Source organism: Stenella coeruleoalba, assembly GCF_951394435.1.
Source record: "Stenella coeruleoalba genome assembly, chromosome: 5".
Taxonomy (NCBI): Eukaryota; Metazoa; Chordata; class Mammalia; order Artiodactyla; family Delphinidae; genus Stenella; species Stenella coeruleoalba.
In genome coordinates, this window is record NC_137150.1 from 141,717,210 (window position 1) to 141,740,605 (window position 23,396).

Below are 23,396 nucleotides of genomic sequence, written 5' to 3' on the forward strand. Positions count from 1 at the left end.
AGAATGTCTGTTCCCCAAATGGACAGCCATATACAAAAGAATGAATTTGGACCCCTGCCCTGCACCATGTACTAAAATTAACTCAAAATGGATCAATGAACTAAATGTAAAAGCTAAAACTATAAAACTCTTAGAAGAAAACATGACCTTGGATTGGCAAAGATATAATACCAAAAACGAAACAAAAGAATAATTGAACACCATCAAAAACAAAACACTGTTGTACACCAAAGGTCATTATCAAGAAAGAGGAAAGCTACCCCACAGAATGGGAGAAAATATTTGCAAATCACATGTCTGATAAGGCTCTAGTATCCAGAATATATAAAGAACTTCTACAACTGAATAACAAAACGCAAACAACTCAATTTTAAAATGGGCAAAAGACTTGAATAGACATTTCTCCAAAGAAGATACACAAATGACCAAACAAGCACATAAAAAGATGCTCAATATCATTAGTCATTAGGGAAATGCAAATCAAAACCACAGTGAGATAACACTTTACACCCACTATCATGGCTGTAAAAAACAAAACGCAGAAAATAAGTGTTGGTGAGGACGTGCAGCAACTGGAACCTTCATGCACTGCTGGTGGGAATGTAAAATGGTGCGACCGTGGAACACAATTTGGTGGCTCCCCCAAAATTCATTATAGAATTATCACGTGGCCCAGCAATTCCAGTCCTGGGTATAGAACCGAAAGAACTGAAAACAGGTGTTCAAACAAATGCCTGTACACGAAGGTGCATAGCACTACCAGGCACAACAGCCCAAGAGTGGAAACAACCCAAATGTCCATCAACGGATGACGGATAAACAAAATGTGGTCTGTGCGTATAAGGAATACTGATCGGCCACAAAAATGGAGCAGATTCATGCGGCAGCGTGGATGGATCTCAGAAACATCAGACAAAGTGAAATAAGCCAGACACGAGAGGTCACAGATTGTACGATTCTTTTTATATGAAATATCCCAAACAGGTAAAGCCGTGGGGATGGAAGGCAGAGTAGAGGTGCCAGGAGAGGAGGGCAGAGGGGAGTGACAGCTTAATGGGGGATGAAATGCTCTGCAACTCGACAGAGGTGGTGGCTGGACGACCTCTAATAAACGCTAATGAATTACACTTTGAAAAATTGATCATTTTAGGTTAAGTGGATTTCACCTCAATTAAAAAACCCCAAACCCTCAAGCCACTCCAACCAAGCCATCCCCCAGTGGACCACGCTGCTGGGAGAAGGGCCACGGCACCGGCGCACGCTTCCTGGGCCCCATTCTCCTGCTCCCCCCTCTGGACTCCTGGGAAAGGCACTGGCCTCTGTCTTCAGTCCCCCTACCCCAGTCACGGCAGGGGTCCATCCGCCTGGCTGAGTTCTCTTTGAAAAGATTTGCTTGCTGAAACATCTTAAGGGAAAGTTAGTTAAAGAAGAACACATCTAATCGAATAAATCATACATAGATTCATTTAGGTGGCCAGGTGTTAATGACGGGGACCTGTAACATCTCTGCTGGGCCCCGGCTAAGCCCTAAGCATCCTTGACACCCACTGTGACAGTGACGCCCAGTGCCAGGTGGCTAGAATCATGTGTGTGTTTGTTTAGTGTTTACGAAAGCAAAGGAGAACAGCCGCACAGCCCTGGGGGTCGTCAGAGCTGGGCTGCGGCCCCGGCACCTCCACTTCCCGAGTTTGTCTTCTGGTTCCGCTCGCGGGCGGCCACGAAGTTCAGCAGGTCGATGGCAGTGACGACTCCGAACACCATCTGCCTCTTACTGGACTCCCCGTGGCTGTGGTCTGAGGGGGGACAAGGCCGCAGGTTCAGAGGGGCCTTCATACGGAGCGGATCTGAGACGGCCACGCCCGCAGGCACAGGGTGGGGGGGTGTGCGGGGAGGATGCCCCGTGTCCACGGGCACCTGTGTGCCCTGGCGGCCCAAGCACAAGTGCCGTCCCCTCCCAACGCAAGCCGCTTGGGCGAAGCTGCAGAGAGCAGGGCCCTGACCCCGCTGAGCCATGCCCACCAGGGACGCCCGAGGGCCACATTCATTCAGAACAGCCGGGGGTCGCCCCTGGTGCCCAAGGCCCGAGTCGTGGCACGAAATTCCAATCCTACTCACACCCAACACCACCGGCTCACATCTCTGGCCTACCGTTCTGTGTTCAAACCCATGCCTTTCTCTCAGGCTTAGAATGAACGCAGGCCGCTGGCCCCCTGCCCTGCCGCCCAAGGGCAGAGAGGGGGATGGAGACGGTATATTTTACATTTCAGCTCGACTGGGCCATGGAGTGCCCCGATACTGGGCCAACATTCTGGGTGTCTTTGGATGAGATCAACTCTTGACTGGATGGACCTAGTAAAGCAGATCGCACTCCCCAGGGTGGGTGGGCCTCATCCAGTCAGTTGAAGGCCCGAATAGAACGAAAGGGCTGACCCAACGCGAGTAAGATGGAAACGTCCGGCCTTTGGACCCGGAAACATTGACTCTTGGGGCCTTGAACCTGGCCACTAGCCCCACAGGTCTTGGGACTTGCCAGGCTATAAGCCGTTCCTTAGAGCAAATCTCTGTATACACACGTCCTGCTAGTTCTGTTTCTTCGGGGAACCCTGACTGACAGCTGTTGTGAAGCACACGTTGGGCCGGGCAGAGCTGAGCAGCTGGTGGCAAACGCCCAGGTCGCACCCCGTTCCACCAGACCCCGCTTCCCTGTCTGTCCCTCACGCCTGTGAGGGCAGAGGTCACACAGGGTGGGCTGCTGGAGACACAGAGAGGCCAGGCACCCTACTGGCCGGCTCGGAGCACCTCAGGAGAAAGCAAGGGGCACCCAGAAGAGATGAGGGGCTTCGAGGCAAAGGGGCAGCTTTGGAGCACTGGGCCCCACGGGGGCGGGCAGTCGGAGCGGTCTCCAGGTGCCCCGGGAGATACTGGCCAGAGCTGGGTCAGCAAACTTTCCGTAAAGGGCGGTAGGGTCTCTGTTATGACCCCTCAGCTCCGCCCACATAGCACGAAAGCGCCGCTGACCGTGCTTTCTGACAGGGCGGTGTCAAAGGAAACTATTTACAGACCCTGAAACCGGATCCCACGTCAGGGTGTGTAGATGTTCAAACACGAGTGTGCGACACAATAAGGGGAGCCGGGGCCTGGACGCCCTCCTTGGCACTTGGGGGCTGCGAGGCTGACCGCAGCGCCGCTCCCCAGCTCGAGGGCTGGGCGGGGCGTACACACCTGCAGGTCCCCCCATCCCCAAGGCCAGGTCCCGCACCCAGGAACCGAGGACAGGAGAGGGTTAGGTGGGGGCGCCCAGGACCCGGGACCAGCCCTCGGCGGGCGGGAGGGCGGGCTCCAAGGCCCCCCCGCCACCGGCCCCAATTCTCGGGATCTGTATAACCCTCGTCCTCTCCCGGCACCAGAATAACATCCCGGGCCTCCAGAGATGCGGCCAGGAGGTCCGGGAAGGGCTTTGTGAGCAGGCTATAAAGCCCTGTGATCTCACCGCGAGCCGGTACCCAGGTTGGCCCACAGCGGGGTCCCTCTGAGATCTGCACCCAAGGCTGGGGATCAGCTTCTCCAGCTCCCAGACGCCCTGTGCGCTCACGGCAGGAAAGCGCACACACAAGCCTGGGCCGGGGGCCCGGCGGCCAGCACCCCACAGGGCTCCCGCCCCCGCCCCCAGCCCGCAGAGGGCCCCACTTACACTGGATCTGCTCGTGGACCACCAGGGCGAAGTGGTCCATCTCCAGGATGTGTGAGAGCTTGCCCAGAGGGTCCGTCAGGTGGATCTGGAAGGGAAGCCGCGGTCAGCGCTCGCCAGGGCAGCCCAGCTCGGCCGGGGCCCGAGGAAAGCACAAGGCAGCAGGAGGGGCCGGCGTCCCTCCAGAAGGTTCTTCTGGAGCCTCTTGCTGACTTAGAACCTGAACGAGCCCTGACACACGGGAAAGGACACTTGGATGACCTGGAAGAGTCCGTACGTATCACTCTGCAAAGAGCCAGCAGGACGGCTTCCCACAGTATGATTCCACCTCTATGAATTTCCGGAAAAGGCAAAACTAGTCAGATTGGCGGTTTGGGCAGTGGGGAATGGGTGCAGGGATCCAGGGCACGTGGGGCACATACGCTACTGTGTGCGATGCTGTAATGGGTACAGGTCACTGTACATTTGTCAAAACCCGCAGAGCTATAGAACCCAAAGACTGAACCCTCAGTAAACGAGTGACTTTAGTTACGAACAGCGTAACATGCGCCATCCATCGGAACAAATCCTACATCAGTGCAAGATGTGACAGGACAGGGCGTGATGAGGGGCGGGCAACGTGAGCGCCCACTCTGGGCCATCTGCTCAGTAGACACACGATGAGAGCTTCCAAGAAAAAGAAGAAAAGGACACTTAGGTCCGTCTTTCAAAGCCCAAGGCGATCTCCAAAGCTGAGCCCCACTGGAACCCTTTCTAGTTCAGCTCCGGCAATGGAGGCAAGTTCCCTGGGAGAGGACGCAAGCTCGGGGGTGGGAGGAAAAGCGCCAGCAGTGCCTTAACCTGTGTAAGGAGGGCTGGGCACCACTGCCCGCCAAGCACTAGAGCAGCTGAGCGGTACACAACACAGCGGCCCGGGCTGCGGAAGCAACTTCCCCCACGCTTGCCTTTATGAGGTCAGACGCTGGGTGTGGTCAGTAGACCACGGGGGTCAGGATTCCTCCTCTCCGCCAGGAGAACAGGGCGGAAAGGGGGCGCCACAGCTCCATGGGCACCCTGCTGCTCACTGCCGGCGGCCAGACCCCCGTGGCGGCAGGAAGGGGCAGCCCTGGAGGCGGAGGGTGTACCCAGGAGACAGGACCCACCCAGGTTTCCTCGGGGCCGCATTCTCCTCGGGACACTGTCTGCACCAGGGATGCCGGGGACCCTGCTGAAGGACGTCCTGTGTCCGCTTACACCCACCGCTTGGTTCCTGGAGCAGAGCAGGCACACACGGCCCCACCCAACATCTCGGTGGCAGGCTGCAGCTGGAGGTCAGCCTCGGCACTAAGGGGGGTGACCGAGTGGAACAGGGAAGAGCCAATCCTGACTACAGGCTGCATCTGTTTCTTTTACTTTAACTTTTGCTTCCGGTTGCTTTTGTTCGCTAAAAGGACAGCCTGCCTCGGGGAACCCCGCCCCTCTGCCTGAATGTTAAACCCAAGTGCCTTTGTTCAGGGAAACGTCCTGACCCTGCCCACCTGTGGATGGCTGCAAGAAGCAACGAACACATCCCCTCCCCCACATCCCCTCCCCGAGGCTGGCCATTCCAGGGGACATTTGCATATCTTAGGGCCTTTTTACTTTACTTCCTCACCTCCTCCCCCTCTCTGTTCTGTGAAAGAGACTGGCATCCAGACCCCGGGAAGATGGTTCTTTGAGACATCAGTCTGCCATCTTCTCCGTCTGCTGGCTTTCCAGATAAAGTTGTATTCCTATAGCCTCGACACCTTGTCTCCCGATCTACTGGCCTGTCGTGCAGCAAGCAGAGCAAGCTTGGACTCAGTAACATTAGAGCGCTCGGCTCTTCCCTGGGGGAGGGAAGGGCACACACAGCAGAGAATCAGCAGGAGAGGCCAGAGACACAACAGGACTGGACTCAGGCACGGGAGGGGGTGGACAGCATGCACACCACACCTCGGAGGGACCTCAAAACACTCTGCTGGGCTTCCCTGGTGGCACAGTGGTGAAGAATCCACCTGCCAATGTAGGAGACACGGGTTCAAGCCCTGCTCCGGGAAGAGCCCACATGCCATGGAGCAACTAAGCCCGTGCGCCATGGAGCAACTAAGCCCTGCGCTCTAGAGCCTGCGAGCCACAACTACTGAGCCCGTGTGCCACAACCTCTGAAGCCCTCACACCTAGAGCCCGTGCTCTGCAACGAGAAGCCACCGCAATGAGAAGCCTTCGCACCGCAACAAAGAGTAGCCCCCGCTCGCCGCAACTAGAGAAAGCCTGCGCGCAGCAACGAGGACCGAACGCAGCCAAAAATAAAATAAAATAAATTTATAAAAAAAAAAAAACACAAACCACTCTGCTGCATGAAAGAAGCCAGACAAGGTACACACGGTGGGGCTGCACATGCGCACGAGCCCGGGGAGGGCGCACAGTCTACAGGACAGGACAGACGTGCGGGGAGGGGAGAGGAAGCCGGGGTAGAAGTGGGGGAGGGGATGGAGACGCTCACTCTTGACTGTGGTGTCGCGGGTGTGTGTTCATTTCAAAATCATCAAATGCGACACGCTATGTTCAGCTCCACGCAGGGAAGAGAAGAAGGGGCAGAAACTTCCAGAAAGGCTGGTGGGCAATGGCATGGGCGGAAAGGTTGCCCCTGCTCAGCCTCGCTGGCCACCCACATGCATGTGACGCCGGGCCCTGTGCTCCCCACTCAGGGCCCACGGGGGCCAGGATAGCCTCTTGGAGCCTCCACTGGACTGGGGGGCAATAGTGCTCCAAGAACACACCCCGTGTGCTAGGTGCTTGGGCCCTGGGGGTCAGAGAGGCCGAGAGGAGGGGACGGGGGGTGGGGGCAGGAGAGCAGAGACAGCGGTGCCAAGGCAGCAGGAAGGGACCGGCCCGTCTGAGAACCAGGGCAGGTGGGCGGCAGGAGTGGAGGCAGCCGGGGTCGCAGGGCCGGGACCCTCCCGGCTGGGCTTGGCAGGAAGGGGCAAGACCCCACCCACGTCTCCTGTGGTCTCTCCAGCCGCAGAGAGTTAGGGCCAGGAGTGAGGGGCCATGCAGGGACCACGCCAGAGGCGATGGCAGCGCGGTGGATATGGGGAGAAACGCACAGATTCTGGCGACATTTCGGCTACGTGTGAGGTGGGGAAAAAGGAAAATCAAATCCATTCCTAGATTTGGGCTCCACCGCTAGCCTTTCAAGCGGGAGACAGCCAGCGACCCAGCACTCCCACTCCCTGGGGGTCCGAGGAGAAAGGGGTTGTGGAATGCCAGGAGACCAGGGAGAGGGGCTGCCCTGACCCCAGGCACCCTCGGGGACACAGAGTCGGCTCTGCCCTGGCCCATCCCAGGGTGGCCATCATCTCAGGATGACCACGGGGTCTGACCAGCCCCGGCTCAGCCCCCAGAACGTTCTAGTACTTACTAAATACTTAGGCGTGCCAGGTGATCTTAAATGAGGTGTGCACAGGACAAAATCAGGGCCGGTGCCCTGGGAATGGTCATGCTGGCAGATGCCCGGCTCGGCTGTGATGACGGTCCCTGGGCTTGCCAGTGACCACAGGCATTGCCAAAGTACAGGCGTGGGTGAGCCCTCACCAATGCTGGCCTTACCCACCTGGGGCTTCTCGCTTTGTGAAGCTGGGGCGAATTGTCAGATTTAGGGGTCTGATGGGGTCTGGGGTGGTGTCAAGGGTCAGGGCCGAGGGACGCGTGGTCCTGCCTCCCGGGACAGAGCTGGTCTCAGCACTGACTGCTCAGGCCTCGCGAGGCTCGTACCTGTTTGAACTGCTTGTAGATGACTTTTCGAACTTGGTCCGAAGGCTGAACCTTCCCCGCGAGCAGGGACGACAGCATGTTCCCCAGGGTCACCATCCCCAGGATCACCCTGGGGAAGCAGAGGCGGTGCAGGAGTCAGCACTGGTGCCTCTCCCGCACCCTCCACGCCCCACCCCACCCCACCCCCTGCCAAGACAGCAGAGTCCAGCACAGCCACCCTCAGGGCCAAGCCCAGAACTCCTCTTAGAACCAACCACTATCTACCCAGGGTCTCCGTGTGGCAGGAGCCGAGCAGTGACCAAACACCCTGCCCTTGGAGCTGACCGTCCAGTGCAGGCAACGGGAAACCAGTGAGTCCTCTGGGCATCTCCATTCTGACAGGTGTCAAGGGTGACCAGCTGGCCAGTGTCCTGGGACATGGGGTTTTCGGTGCTAGAATTGGGACAGTCCCGGGAGAGCCCTGATGGTGGGTCACTGTCACCAGGGCACGTCTGTCACGGCCTTCCACTGTCAGGCACATGCCCAGAGCCAGGGCAGGACCCCACACCGGCCTCCTGTGCACATGCTGGGTGCAATGGGCTGGGACCAAGGCATTAAAGCCCAAAGGGTTAATATAAGCAGCCCCCATCCTGGCCGGTGCTCAGGGACCAGCCGTCCAAGACTCTGAGCATCTGAGTGCAAAGTGACCAAGGCCAGCCGGCCAGCTGTGGGGTCCCCTGGGCTGCCCCGTCCAGCACCGCGGACACAGAGCAGCGTGGAGCACAGGCTGAAGGCGCCCGGCAGAGGGCAGAGCTCTGGATGGAGGCTGAGACTGACCCCGACTCGTCCACCACGGGCGCCTGGTCGAAGCCCTTCTCCCGGAGGATGTCGATGGTGTGCTCACAGGTGACCGTAGGCAGCACCGTCAGCGGGGCCGACAGGCTCAGCTCCTGAACTCGGAGGTGCCACCACCTGCAGGAAGAGAGTGGGCCAGGGAGGCTGAGTCCAGGACAGGGAGACCGCAGGGGCGCCCAGCCAGGTGCAGGACAGCACACGTGCCCTGGGTACCAGGAACGCAAGTCCCAGGCCACACGCGTGCGGGTGGGGAGACAGCTCTGCTCAGAGGCGTCCTTACCATGGCTTCTTCACCAGGAGGTCCTCCTCCTTCATGAAGCCCTTCTGCAGCATCCACTTGTCGCTCAGGAACTTGGACCTGCGGCACCACGAGTCACCAGGGGCTCACCACCACCTCTGCCCACACTGAGGGTGGAGGTTCTCAGAGAGGGAAAGCCCAGCATCCCTCCCCAGGCCCCACGGTCCAGCAGAGACCCCAGAGGGGCTGGCCGGAGGCTCCACGAAGAGGCCTGAGAGCCGGATTCCAGAAAGACCCCCCAGGGAACTGTGGTCTATGGGGGCATCTGGTCAACCAGGGCTGAATGAGCTCAGAGCACAGCAGAAGGTTCTGTGGTACGCTGGGACCTGGGACCTGGGACCCTTTTCTGCAGTGCTTGCACCTGGACAAACGTCTTCTCAAGCAACAGATACAAAGAGACTATGAGGGACTAAAAATAACTGCATGCACAGCACAGCTGGGGCAAATTAAGGACAAAACAAGATAGAAGAAAACCAAAAACCCAACTGCCACTTCTGAGTTGCTGGGAGCAAAAGCAGGGTCCTGCAAATGCCCCATGTACACAGTACCACAAAGGGGTGGGCAGACCACCTAAGCCACCCCTCCTGACCCCTGGACCCACCCCTTCCCTCACCCCACTTAAGGGACCAGCTCACCCCCTCCTCAGCGAGAGAGCAAGGGAAGCTGTTACTTGTTTCCACTCCCGCCTGCTACAGAATGAGTCCCAGTAAAGCCTTGCCTGAATTTCTCGTCTGGCCTCTTATTAATTTCTATTGATTAAAGAGTCCGAGAACCCAGGTGGGTAACAGTTCTGTCCCGGATCCTGCGCCATCATGTCCCCTCGGGGCTCCTGGGTGGCCTCTTCCCTGGCTGTCCTCATGTCTGCTCTGGCAGAGGGGCATGGGGGACCCCATCCCACCTGGGCTCAGAGGACACCAGACCAGGCCTTGGGGTCTGCCAGAGACCTGCCCTAAAAAGGCAGATGAGAAAGCACCTGACAAACAGCTGCTTAGGCCTGGAGCTACAGGGGCAGGCTTGGAGGGAAGACCACTGAAAGCCCAGAGTGACTTCAGTCCAGGGGTGAGGAAACTGAAGCCCAGAGGGCAAAGCAGAGTTGTTGACCCTCACCAGCCACGTGGCTGACAGGGTCTGGTGCTCTGGCCGGGTGTCAGGCCTGAGCCTCTGAGGTGGGAGAACCAAGTTCGGAACAGTGGTCCATCAGAGACCTCCCGGCCCCTCGTAATATCAATCGGCAAGAGCTCTCCCAGAGATCTCCAGCTCAACACTAAGACCCAGCTCCACCCAACGGCCAGCAAGCTCCAGGGCTGGACGCCCCACACCAAACAACCAGCAACACAGGAACACAACTGCACCCATTAGCAGAGAGGCTGCCTAAAATCATAAGTTAACAGACACCCCGAAACACACCACCAGAGGCAGTCCTGCCCACCAGAAGACAAGATCCAGCCTCATCCACCAGAACACAGGCACCAGTCCCCTCCACCAGGAAGCCTACACAACCCACCGAACCCACCTTACCTACTGGGGCAGACACCAAAAACAACGGGAACTACAAACCTGCAGCTTGTGAAAAGGAGACCCCAAACACAGTAAATTAAGTAAAATGAGAAGACAGAGAAATACGCAGCAGATGAAGGAACAAGGTAAAAACCCACCAGACCAAACAAACGAAGAGGAACTAGGCGGTCTACCTGAAGAAGAATTCAGAATAATGATTGATAGTAGAGATGATCCAAAATCTTGGAAATAGAATGGAGAAAATACAAGAAATGATTAATAAGGACCTAGAAGAACTAAAGAGCAAACAATGATAAACAACACAATAAATGAAATTAAAAATTCTCTAGAAGTAATCAATAACTGAATAACAGAATAACTGAAGCAGAAGAACGGATAAGTGACCTGGAAGATAAAATAGTGGAAATAACTACTGCAGAGCAGAATAAAGAAAAAAGAATGGGGCTTCCCTGGTGGCGCAGTGGTTGAGAGTCCGCCTGCCGATGCAGGGGACATGGGTTCGTGCCCCGGTCCGGGAGGAGCCCACATGCCGCGGAGTGGCTGGGCCCGTGGGCCATGGCCGCTGGGCCTGTGCGTCCAGAGCCTCTGCTCCACAACAGGAGGGGCTGTGGCGGTGAGAGGCCCGTGTACCACAAAAAAATAAAAAAATAAAAAAAATAATAATGAAAAGAATGGAGGACAGCCTCAGAGACTTCTGAGAAAACATTAAACACGCCAACATTCGAATTATAGGGATCCCAGAAGAAGAAGAGAAAAAGAAAGGGACTGAGAAAACATTTCAAGAGATTATAGTTGAAAACTTCCTTAATATGGGGAAGGAAATAGTCAATCAAGTCCAGGAAGTGCAGAGAGTCCCATACAGGATAAATCCAAGGAGAAACATGCCAAGACACATATGAATCAAACTATCAAAAATTAAATACAAAGAAAAAATATTGAAAGCAACAAGGGAAAAGTAACAAATAACATACAAGGGAATCCCCATAAGGTTAACAGCTGATCTTTCAGCAGAAACTCTGCAAGCCAGAAGAGAGTGGCAGGACATATTTAAAGTGATGAAAGGGAAAAAAACCTACAACCAAGATTACTCTACCCAGCAAGGATCTCATTCAGATTCGACAGAGACATTAAAACCTTTACAGACAAGCAAAAGCTAAGAGAATTCAGCGCCACCAAACCAGCTTTACAACAAATGCTAAAGGGGCTTCTTTAGGCAGAAAACACAAGAGAAGGAAAAGACCTACAATAACAAACCCAAAACAAATAAGAAAATGGTAATAGGAACATACATATCAATAACTACCTTAAATGTAAATGGATTAAATGCTCCAACCAAAAGACACAGACTGGCTGAATGGATACAAAAACAAGACCCATATATAGGCTGTCTACAAGAGACCCACTTCAGACCCAGGGACACATACAGACTGAAAGTGAGGGGATGGAAAAAGATATTCCATGCAAATGGAAATCAAAAGAAAGCTGGAGTAGCAATTCTCATATCAGACAAAATAGACTTTAAACTAAAGACTATTACAAGAGACAAAGAAGTACACTACATAATGATCAAGGGATCAATCCAAGAAGAAGATATAACAATTGTAAATATTTATGCACCCAACAGAGGAGCACCTCAATACATAAGGCAAATGCTAACAGCCATAAAACGGGAAATCGACAGTAACACAATCATAGTAGGGGACTTAACACCCTACTTTCACCAATGGACAGATCATCCAAAATGAAAATAAGTAAGGAAACACAAGCTTTAAATGATACATTAAACAAAATGGGCTTAATTGATATTTATAGGTCATTCCATCCAAAAACAACAGAATAGTCTTTCTTCTCAAGTGTTCATGGAACATTCTCCAGGATAGATCATATCTTGGGCCACAAATCAAGCCGTGGTAAATTTAAGAAAATTGAAATTGTATCGAGTATCTTTTCTGACCACAACGCTATGAGACTAGATATCAATTACAGGAAAAAATCTGCAAAAAATACAAACACATGGAGGCTAAACAATATACTACTAAATAACCAAGAGATCACTGAAGAAATCGAAGAGGAAATCAAAAAATACCTAGAAACAAATGACAATGAAAACACGATGACACAAAACCTATGGGATGCAGCAAAAGCAGTTCTAAGAGGGAAGTTTATAGCAATACAATCCTACCTCAAGAAACAAGAAAAATCTCAAATAAACAACCTAACCTTACACCTAAAGCAATTAGAGAAGGAAGAACAAAAAACCCCCGAAGTTAGCAGAAGGAAAGAAATCATAAAGATCAGATCAGAAATAAATGAAAAAGAAGGAAATGAAAGAAGCAAAGATCAATAAAACTAAAAGCTGGTTCTTTGAGAAGACAAACAAAATTGTTAAACCATTAGCCAGACACATAAAGAAAAAAAAAGGGAGAAGACTCAAATCAACAGACTTAGAAACGAAAAAGGAGAAGTAACAACTGACATTGCAGAAATACAAAGGATCATAAGAGATTACTATAAGCAACTATATGCCAATAAAATGGACAACCTGGAAGAAATGGACAAATTCTTAGAAAAGCACAACCTTCCAAGACTGAACCAGGAAGAAATAGAAAATATAAACAGACCAATCACAAGCACTGAAATTGAAACTGTGATTAAAAACCTTCCAACAAACAAAAGCCCAGGACCAGATGGCTTCACAGGCAAATTCTATCAAACACTTAGAAAAGACCTAACATCTATCCTTCTCAAACTCTTCCAAAATATAGCAGAGGGAAGAACACTCCCAAACTCATTCTACGAGGCCACCATCACCCTGATACCAAAACCAGACAAAGATGTCACAAAGAAAGGAAACTACAGGCCAATATCACTGATGAACATAGACGCAAAAATCCTCAACAAAATACTAGCAAACAGAATCCAACAGCACAGTAAAAGGATCATACACCATGATTAAGTGGGGTTTATCCCAGGGATGCAAGGATTCTTCAATATATGCAAATCAAACCATGTGATATACCATATTAACAAATTGAAGGATAAAAACCATATGAAAATCTCAATAGATGCAGAAAAAGCTTTTGACAAAATTCAACACCCACATATGATAAAAACTCTCCAGAAAGTAGGCACAGAGGGAACTTACCTCAACATAATAAAGGCCATATATGACAAACCCACCACCAACATCATTCTCAATGGTGAAAAACTGAAACCATTTCCACTAAGATCAGGAAGAAGACAAGGTTGTCCCACTCTCACTACTATTATTCAACATAGTTTTGGAAGTTTTAGCCACAGCAATCAGAGACGAAAAAGAAAGAAAAGGAATCCAAATCAGAAAAGAGGAAGTAAAACTGTCACTGTTTACAGATGACATGATACTATACATAGGGTATCCTAAAGATGCTACCAGAAAACTACTAGCGCTAATCAATGAATCTGGTAAAGTAGCAGGATACAAAATTAATGCACAGAAATCTCTTGCATTCCTATACACTAATGATGAAAAATCTGAAAGAGAAACTAAGGAAACACTCCCGTTTACCATTGCAACAAAAAGAATAAAATACCTAGGAATAAACCTACCTAAGGAGACAAAAGACCTGTATGCAGAAAACTATAAGCCACTGATGAAAGAAATTAAAGATAAAACAGATGGGGAGATATACCATATTCTTGGATTGAAAGAATGAACACTGTGAAAATGACTTTACTACCCAAAGCAATCTACAGATTCAGTGAAATCCCTATCAAACTACCAATGGCATTTTTCACAGAACTAGAACAAAATATTTCACAATTTGTATGGAAACTCAAAAGACCCCGAATAGCCAAAGCAATCTTGAGAAAGAAAAACAGAGCTGGAGGAATCAGGCTTCCTGATTTCAGACTATACTACAAAGCTACAGTAATCAAGACAGTATGGTACTGGCACAAAAACAGAAATACAGATCAATGGAACAGGACAGAAAGCCCAGAGATAAACCCACGCACACACGGTCACCTTATCCTTGATAAAGGAGGCAAGAATATACAATGGAGAAAAGACAGCCTCTTCAGTAAGTTGTGCCGGGAAAACTGGACAACTATATGTGAAAGAATGAAATTAGAACACTCCCTAACACCATATACAAAAATAAAGTCAAAATGGATTAAAGCCTAAATGTAAGGCAAGACACTATAAAACTCTTAGAGGAAAACATAGGCAGAACACTCAATGATATAAGTCACAGCAAGATCCTTTTTGACCCACCTCCTAGACAAATGGAAATAAAACCAAAAATAAACAAATGGGACCTAATGAAACTTAAAAGCTTTTGCATAGCAAAGGAAACCATAAAGAAGACAAAAAGACAACCCTCAGAATGGGAGAAAATGTTTGCAAACTAAGCAACTGACAAAGGATTAATCTCCAAAATATACAAGCAGCTCATGCAGCTCAACATCAAAGAAACAAACAACCCAAACCAAAAATGGGCAGAAGACCTAAACAGACATTTCTCCAAAGATATACAGATTGCCAACAAACACATGAAAGGAGGCTCAACGTCACTAACCATTAGAGAAATGCAAATCAGAACTACAATTAAATATCACCTCACACTGGTCAGAATGGCCATCATCAAAATATCTACAAACAATAAATGCTGGAGAGGGTGTGGAGAAAAGAGAACCCTCTTGCACTGTTGGTGGGAATGTAAATTGATACAGCCACTATGGAGAACAGTATGGAGGTTCCTTAAAAAACTAAAAATAGAACTACCATACGACCCAGCAATCCAAATACCGGGCATATACCCTGAGAAAACCATAACTCAAAGAGTCATGTACCACAATGTTCATTGCAGCTCTAGTTACAATAACCAGGACATGGTAAGTGTCCACTGACAGATGAATGGATAAAGAAGATGTGGCACATATATACAATGGAATATTACTCAGCCATAAAAAGAAACGAAATTGAGTTAGTTTTAGTGAGGTGGAAGGACTTAGAGTCTGTCATACAGAGTGAAGTAAGTGAGAAAGAAACAAATACCGTATGCTAACACATATATATGGAATCTAAAAAAAAAAAAAAGTTTCTGAAGACCTAGGTGCAGGACAGGAATAAAGACGCAGACGTAGAGAATGCACTTGAGGATACAGGGAGGGGGAAGGGTAAGCTGGGACGAAGCGAGAGAGAGGCATGGACATATAAACACTACCAAATGTAAAATAGACAGCTAGTGGGAAGCAGCCGCATAGCACAGGGAGATCAGCTCGCATAGCACAGGGAGATCAGCTCGGTGCTCTGTGACCACCTAGAGGGGTGGGATAGGGAGGGTGGGAGGGAGGGAGACGCAAGAGGGAAGAGATATGGGAACATATGTATATGTATAACTGATTCACTTTGTGATACAGCAGAAAGTGACACACCATTGTGAAGCAAGTATACTCCAATAAAGATGTTAGAAAAAAAAAAAGGCAGACGAGGACCAAGAAAGTGGGGAGCAGGGAGGACCCCCAGCCCCCCAGCCTAGACGTGTGTGCCCGAGACATGATCATTCAGTCACACTCTCGCCATTTCTCTCTCACACACACAGGCAGGAGTGCGCACGCACAGCAGGCCGGCCCAGCACACGGGGAGACGGCCGTTCTCACGCACCGTGCGGTGTGAGCGGACGGCCATGCTCAGGGCAACCTGGCAGTGGACACCCAGACGTGCCTCACGCCTTGCTGGAACGGGCGCCCACCAGGGGCAGCGGAGCTCACCCGAGGTATGTAACCTGCCACTCCTGGGCCAGGGAGGAAGCCCACGGGTCCGTGGGGGAGGTCTCTAGCCCCCCGTGCCCTTGTTCCCGCACAGCAACCCTGGCTCTTTCAGCCGGTGGCCCCAGACGGGCGCCATCGGCCCAGAGGACGGGAACTGGAAGCAGGAGGCTGCAAGCTGCCACCTGGGCAGGTGTGCAGATACTCAGCACCATCGGACTCGAAGGGGCCTCGGAGGCCAGCAGGCAGGCATCGCACAGCCCGTCCCCGGGGCTGCCGAGCCCAGCCTGCGTCTCGCCAGGTAGGGGCTGCAGCGTGAGCGAAGCAGCAGAGCCGCTGCTCCCTGCAGCGGGGGTTGCGGAGGCGCTCTTAGGGCGGCTGCGTCCTCCTCCGCATCCCCCGCGGCCTCACAGACCCCCATGCCGCCTCCCTCCTGCTGCCGCGTCTCGGGGAGGCCTGGCGGGCAGCAGAGCCGGCACAGGCGCCTGGGGGGCGGAGTGCGGGCAGCCGCGGGGCCGGAGGGACTGCTCCTTACATGTAGTTCCGCACAGAGTCCGGCAGGATCACCACGCAGCGCTGCTCCTCCCTGAGCTCCTGGGCGGCCTTCACGGCCACCGACATGGCGCTGCCGGCACTGCCGCCTGCCGGGAGGGTCGGGGTCAGACGCGGCGGGGGCGTGCGATGCGCGTGCGCACGCCCCAGCACGCTCTGGAGGGGTCCTCGGTGGAGGGACCGGGCTCGGGGTGCTGGGAGGACCCCCGATTCTCACTGTCCACCCACATTCTCCTCGTTACCACCGACTGTCACGACCAAACCCTCCTCGCACAGAACCTCCAAGCCCTGCAGCAGATGGGGTGCAGGTGGGCCGGGCAGCCCCAGAGCGAGGGTGTCCTTCCGGCGCTGGCCCAGCAGCTGGCAGAGGCCGAGCGCCCGGCGCCCCACTCACCGCACAGCAGCCCCTCCTGCGCGATCAGCATGCGCGCGAAGGCGAAGGCATCCTCGTCGTTGCTCTTGAACCACGTGTCCACCACCTGGGGGGCCGAGGGCAGGCGGTCAGGCCGGGCAGCGCCGGGCGCTGGGCAGCGGGGGTGTGGTGGGCGTGGGCACCACCGCCCAGGTTGCAACCTCACAGAGGACCTCGGTCCAGGAGGTCGTGACCCTCCAGGGATGCAGCCCAGCCCCTTGTCTGGGATCCAGGACTCGCATCTGCAGACCTAGGTCGCGCCCCACCCCCTCCCCCCGGGTCCAGCACACTGTGCACGTGGCCAGTAAAACCGCCCAGCAGCCCCGCTGAGGGCCACACTTCTAGTCTAGGTCTCTGACCGAAGCATCCTTTAGGGTCCTTAAAAGGAGCCTTCTCTGGGGTCCTTAGCTCTCCCACGTCGGCCTGCTTACCCGCTCCAGCCACCCGGCTCCCTCCCCCTGCCGGGGTGGTCTGTGCCACCTGCCACCCCCCAACGGCCTCTGTGTCTGCCCAACAGGGCCGTGGTACATGCTCCTCAGGTAAAGTACCGCGAGTCACCACGTCATGACCCCCGAGACTACTGCCCCGTGCAGCGCGGAGCTCGCGTCTCTGTTCCCGCTCAGCCAGGCCCGCCCCCACCCCCCACCGTGCCCAGCTAGGCAAGGCTGTGGCCTGAGGGCGGGGCTTGTCACTGCCGCCCCGCCTACCGTCCGGTCCAGCACGGTGGGGATGAAGTCGTAGCCGATCCCTTCCACCTCGTAGGCCGTCTGCTCCGTCTGGTTCAGCTCCTCGGGCTCTGCGAGGATGGAGCCTTCGGGGTCCACCCCGATGATCTGCAGAGTGGGCAGCCTTAGGGCTCAAGTCTCACCTGGACGCACCCGGCTGTCATCCGGGCGCGGACCCTGTTCCCGGACCTCGGGCACGAGGCTCGAAACCCACAAACCCAGGCCCGGGCGCTGGGAGATCGCAAGGTAAATGAATGTCCAGCTCAGGGCACTCGAGGGGCAGCACGAGGCTGGGGGAAGCGGCGTCCTGGAAAGCTTCTCCTGCGCGGGGTGCCCGAGGACAGCCCCAGGAGACGCCCCGGGACAGCGGGAGCCTGGGGCGAGGGGGCTGCTAGGACTGACCTCTCCTGGATGGCGGAGAAATGGGCAGAGAGGAAGGGTGCGCTCGGCACCTCCAGTGGGGGTCTCTCTGAGCCCCTCCCCAGGCTCAGGTGCCCCTCCCCTACTCTCAGAGCCCCAGTGGGGCAGCGGTAGGACCTGAACCTGAGAGCTCTCGGCTTCTGGAATGACCCTTGAAGGCCACCCAAATGGACTCTCCCACCCCCAGCTCATCTGGGCGTCCAGGTTGCTGGGTCCTTTATCCCCGGGGCAGGCACAGGTACACCCCCCCCCCCATATAAGATGCAAGGCCATCTACGCAGAAGTGTCAGAAATGGGAACTTCCGGCTCTAAAGCAGAGGCCACTCTGTGGGCCCAAGGCCAAGGAGCCCGACAGTTAAGCCTCCAGCTGCAGTTCAGGCCGCAGGTGGGAAACGCGCACACGTCCAGGCCCACATCTCCTGGGCGGGGCAGGGTGGCGCCCTCGCAGCCCCTCACCTTGCATCCAGGGCACTTCTCCTTCAGCTTCCTGGCGATGCCCGTGATGGTGCCCCCCGTGCCCGCCGACGCCACCAGCATGTCCAGCCTCCCTGACAGGGGAGAAGGCATGTCAGGGAGAACATCCTCAGGCAGGAGCGGCCGACCCCCACTCTTTTTTTTTTTTAAGCATCTTTACTGGAGTATAATTGCTTTACAATGGTGTGTTAGTTTCTGCTCAGCCCTCCACTCTTAATAAGAAGCAAGAAGGTCCTCAACCACAATGAAGGCAAGTTATCAGAAAGGGCAAAAGCAAACCTATTCTCAAATTTAAAGCCTCTCATCACAGTCCTTCATCTTTGAGACACAGTCACAGGAACAGAGCCCCAGGGAGCCCCGTTTAAGGCTAAACGCAGCCAGTCCCTGAAATCCCTGTTTGTCATGAATCGTGAACGAGGTGACTTCCTGCAGGGGGTGGGCCCCAGCTGGCTGAGGGCTGAGACAGGGAGGCTCTTCACGCTTCCTTAAGCTGTTTGGTTCAGACGACGTGGATAAGTGAACTGAATTATCAAAGGGACCAGAATAAACCGCTCAGCTTGGCTCAGACGTCGTCTGGGCTCTCTCAGTGCCCGGCGGCCAGCTCAGGCACCTGCAGACAAGTCAGCGCGGGCACCCGTGCGGAGGCAGAAAGGCTGTTTTTACCGAATGAGAGGATTCTCGCACATAAGACCTGGGTGAGCAAATGCCTGGACCTTGCTGCCTGGCTCCTGGGCACGGAACGAGGGCACTTAAGCCAACGCTAGGCTCCAAACAGGAAGCCAGGGGTGCCAAGCCCCTGGCAACTCTTCCCGAAGACCTCTTACGGAAACGGCCCGTCAGAAAACATCGCAACCCCCTCGGCCTTGGCACCAACGGTGCGGAGAGGTTCCAAGCAGCCTCATGTCTGTACAGAGTAAGCTAACTGCAGATGTCACCACCCCAGTTCTGCAGATGAGAAAACCCCAATGTTGAATTCAGTGCCCAGGCTGGGACTTGAGGCCAAGTGCCGTTCAGCAACGTGAAGCCCCAGCTGTGAGCCCAGAACCAGCCTGGGACACCCTTGTGCCCTGCACTCAGGAGCTCCTACAGGTCTGGAGGAAAGACTGCTAGGTAAACAGATACAACCACATGGTATGTTTGGCGCTATAGGAGAGGCACGGGCAAAGTCCAAGAGGGAGGAAACCGCTCTAGAGAAATGTTCTAGAAAGCACTTCACGGAGAGGGACATTGGAGCTGGGTTTTGAAGGATTAAAAGGAGTTTACGAAGGAGCGGGTAAGTGACTTGTACACTCCCAGTCAAGATGGACAGCAGGGTTAGAAGTATACACCGTCACACTGCTGCAGGATCTCCTCGGCCGTGATGTCGTAGTGAGCGAGAGGGTTGCTGGCATTGCGGTACTGCAAGGAAAGAGAGCAAAGGAGTCGTGCTGAAGCCGAGGCACAGAGCCGGCAGCAGCCCCAGGGCACCAGGCAAACAGCTCAGTGCAAAGCCAGAGAGGATGCCGGCAGCTCGGGGAATGGCCCGGGCACCTCAACAGACACCAAGCACGAAAACCAGCTCTCCACAAGATGCGATTTCTGAATTAACCCAGACGTGGAGTGAGTGACAAAGAAGAGCTTCCAGTCAAAAGGTCTGCATGTATTTTATGCCTGTAGAGAGCTTCCCGGGTCCTCTGCAAAGGGCGTTCCAGCGCACTGAGCTGAGCCCTCGAAGCCGGCACACAGACAGCAGAGCCAAAGGCTTGGCCGACCCTGCCGGCCACACGCTGGGCTGGGAGAGGCCAGTGGCCGCGTCCCAGTGCGTCGGTCCCTCTGCAGCCTCTGCTCCTGCTGCAGATGTGACACCACCCCCAAGCCCCCGGGAGACATCCCCCAGGGAAGGCCCCACTTGGTCCCAAGCCTCTGGGCACACAGTCGCCTCCAGGGCCCGGCCCTCACCTGGTCCAGGATGTGAGAATTGGGGATCTCGTTCCTCAGCCTCCAGGCCACGCCCACATGTGACTCAGGAGAGTCGAATCTGGCGTTGGTGGGTGTCCTCACGATCTCGGCCCCCAGGGCACGCAGGACATCCACCTGCAGAGGTACGTGGTGGCCTTCACCTCCCCACCGGGCCTACAGCGCAGGGGCAGGGGCCGGGGAGATGCCCGCCTACCTTCTCAGTACTCATCTTCTCTGGCATCACGATGATGCAATGGTAGCCCTTCACCGCGGCAGCCAGGGCCAGCCCGATCCCTGGGGACAGCACATGCAGTGAGAGGGGGCCACAGTGCCCCCGAGACCCCGCTTCCAGCCCCAAAGGCTCAGGGGAGAGGGCGCTGCAGAAATGCCCTACGTCATCCCCTTCTGCCCTCAAATGAGGGGATAAGAGGAGAATGCGGAGGCAGAGATAAAAAGGCAAGTGCGCCCAGAGAAAAGAGCAGGCTGCCCACCACGAACCCCAATTCCTCCAGCTCTTACTGGGCGCCTGGGAGGTGACGATAGCAGCAGACGTTGTGGAGCCCGCGTGTTCCCGTCCCCAGCCCCACCGCGGGGCCGGGGCACAGGCCCGGGCCGGACGCCTCCTCCCTGGTTCCAAAGGGGTCAGGGCCGCTGCCCAGGGCTGAGGGGAGGGGCCGCCCCAGTTAGTCTGAAGACAGAACACGGAGCCAGAGAGGAGGGTTCTGGAGCCTCAAGATCTCCTGGAGTTTGCCCCGCTCGGCTTCGGACCTGCTTGGGACCCACGACCCCTTTCTGGGTTTGGATGGAAATGTCTGTCCTGTGCCTGGCCTGCCACTGTGCTTTGGAAACACATAAATTGTCCGGTTTGAAGGTTCGCAGCCGGAGGGGAATTTTGCTTCAGGAGGAATCGAGCCTCAGGTCTCATCCGCCTCTGACTTAGGTGATCCTTACATGAGACTTAACGTCGGTGCTGGAACGGGTTCAGGCTTTGGGGGGCTGTTGGGATGGGGGTGAATGTACTTTGCATTCGAGAAGGACATGAATTCTGGGGGCCAGAGGGTGGAGTGTTATGGACTCAACTGTGTCCCTCCAAAATTCATCTGTTGAAGTCCTACCCTGCAACCCCCTCAGAACGTGACTCTAACTGGAGATGGGCCTTTGAAGAGGAGATTAAGGTTAAACGAGGTCATATGGGTGGGCCCTAACCCTGTATGTCTGGTGTCCTCATAAGAAGAGATCAGGACACAGACACACACAGAGGGACGCACGTGAGGACACGGGGAGAAGATGCCCAGGAGAGAGGCCTCAGGAGGAACCCGCCCTGCTGACACCTGATGTCAGCTGTCCAGCCTCCAGACTGCGAGATAATAAATGTCTGTTGATTAAGCCGCCTAGGCTGTGGCATTTATTACCGCGGCCAAAGGAAACTCGGACAGATTTTTACTACAAGGTGTAGTTGCCCACATAACAGACTCCAACATCACCAGTGCAGCTGGGACGGCAAGATATCAGAGAAAGCTGGGCACAGCCACACACCTGCACACAGGCATCAGGAGCCGAGCGAAGTGCGTGGAGGGAAGGGAAGGGCCCGCCGGACAGGCCAGCGCGTGCAGCCCCGGGTCACCCGGGCCGGGAGCTCTGGCCCGTGGCAGCGCCCACCTGTGTTCCCCGACGTCGGCTCGATGATGGTGTCCCCAGGCTTCAGGGTCCCCTCGCGCTCAGCATCCTCAATCATTCGCAGGCTGATGCGGTCCTTCACGCTCCCGCCCGCGTTGAAGAACTCACACTTGGCCACTGGAGCCAGAGACGCATCATGAGAGAGGAAGAGGACCCCGACCGCTAAGGGATGCCTGCTGTGCCGTCCCCTCCCCAGCACCCGATACGCCCAGGATGCAGGGACAAGCTTCGGTGGTCCTGAAAATCATCGCCTTTCCACTGCCACCTCCCACACCTGACGTGGGTGAGGGTGCTTGCCCACGGGAGCTTCTGCCACCTGCCCGTCCCACCCCCCATGGACCACGTGGCAACTCCAAGTGCATGAGACAGAGCAGCCTAAGGAGGATCCAGCTGGATGGATGGAGCAGAGCCACCCCCGTGACGCAGCACAGTCCCGAAGAGACTTGCTGGGCGTGCAGGGGGCGGCCGACTGGAGCCCAGGCTTAAATCAGGAGAGCCAGCCCCAACGTACCCAGCGGATCATGACAGAGGACCTGATGTCCTGAAGCCACAGCTCGCTCGTCACACCCCCAGACCAGGACCCACACACCTTCCACACCCGCCTCCCGCCATCTTCCCCACCTAGCAGATACGACGTCCTCTCCCGTGCCTAAGCCTCTGCTTCTGCTCTTCTTCCCTTGGGGGAGGGCTCCCTCCCACCTCTCAAAAACACGCAGTGTTTGTAAAAGGGGGAGAGTGGCACCAAATGTGACTGAAGGACCAGGCCGGCCTGCAGCACCCACAAAACAAGCTCCTCCTGCTTTGTCCTGGTTTCTGAAATCCACAAGACCCAGAGAGGCCCCTGCCGGGACAGTGAAGGAGGGGCTCTTGAATGTCTGACCGCTGAGGAGCCCTGCACCCCAGACTCTTGTAGGTCACACACTTGAATTACTTGTTAGAAAATTCTAATGAGCCCCTGGGAAAGCCAACAGAGACGCAGGGATTCAAGCTGATCAGCCGTGGGCAAGCCGAGTAACCAACCGGGGGCTTGGTTTTTCCATCTGTAAAATGGACACAGTAAAACCTACTTCAGGGGCTCCTGCCAAGTTGCCGCGCACGCAGCAGGCCCATGCCTACGGGGTACTGGTTACTGGTCTCTGTCATCTGATGGAGGAGCACAGAGCAGATAGCTCTCCTGGGCTGTTCTGATACGCCCCCAGCAGCGCCTGGGAGTGTGTACTGCTTGTTACTTATGAGACAATTCTTCACCAGAGGCGTGCGCGGGAAGCCTCTGATGGTGATGCCTCTGGGGTGAATCGACCACGTGGCCTCGGTCCCTCCCCTAGGAGGTGTTGA

General features: G+C 54.7%; 1 protein-coding gene across 2 annotated transcripts in view; it reads right to left on the minus strand.

Moving 5' to 3' along the window:
* Positions 1–745: 745 nt before the first annotated feature.
* The window catches only part of CBS (cystathionine beta-synthase), a 30,620-nt gene continuing 7,969 nt past the window's right edge, over positions 746–23,396 (minus strand). For both annotated transcript variants that reach the window (XM_079922789.1, XM_079922788.1), the window contains exons 4-16: positions 22,044–22,178; positions 20,599–20,678; positions 20,385–20,519; positions 19,775–19,844; positions 18,429–18,520; positions 17,535–17,660; positions 16,810–16,894; positions 16,399–16,504; positions 8,577–8,654; positions 8,279–8,413; positions 7,463–7,571; positions 3,692–3,776; positions 746–1,793 (exon numbers count right to left, since the gene is read on the minus strand). In XM_079922789.1, the coding sequence (XP_079778915.1) occupies positions 1,648–1,793; positions 3,692–3,776; positions 7,463–7,571; positions 8,279–8,413; positions 8,577–8,654; positions 16,399–16,504; positions 16,810–16,894; positions 17,535–17,660; positions 18,429–18,520; positions 19,775–19,844; positions 20,385–20,519; positions 20,599–20,678; positions 22,044–22,178 (1,382 nt within the window). In that variant the 3' untranslated portion in view covers positions 746–1,647. The remainder of the gene's footprint in view (positions 1,794–3,691; positions 3,777–7,462; positions 7,572–8,278; positions 8,414–8,576; positions 8,655–16,398; positions 16,505–16,809; positions 16,895–17,534; positions 17,661–18,428; positions 18,521–19,774; positions 19,845–20,384; positions 20,520–20,598; positions 20,679–22,043; positions 22,179–23,396) is intronic.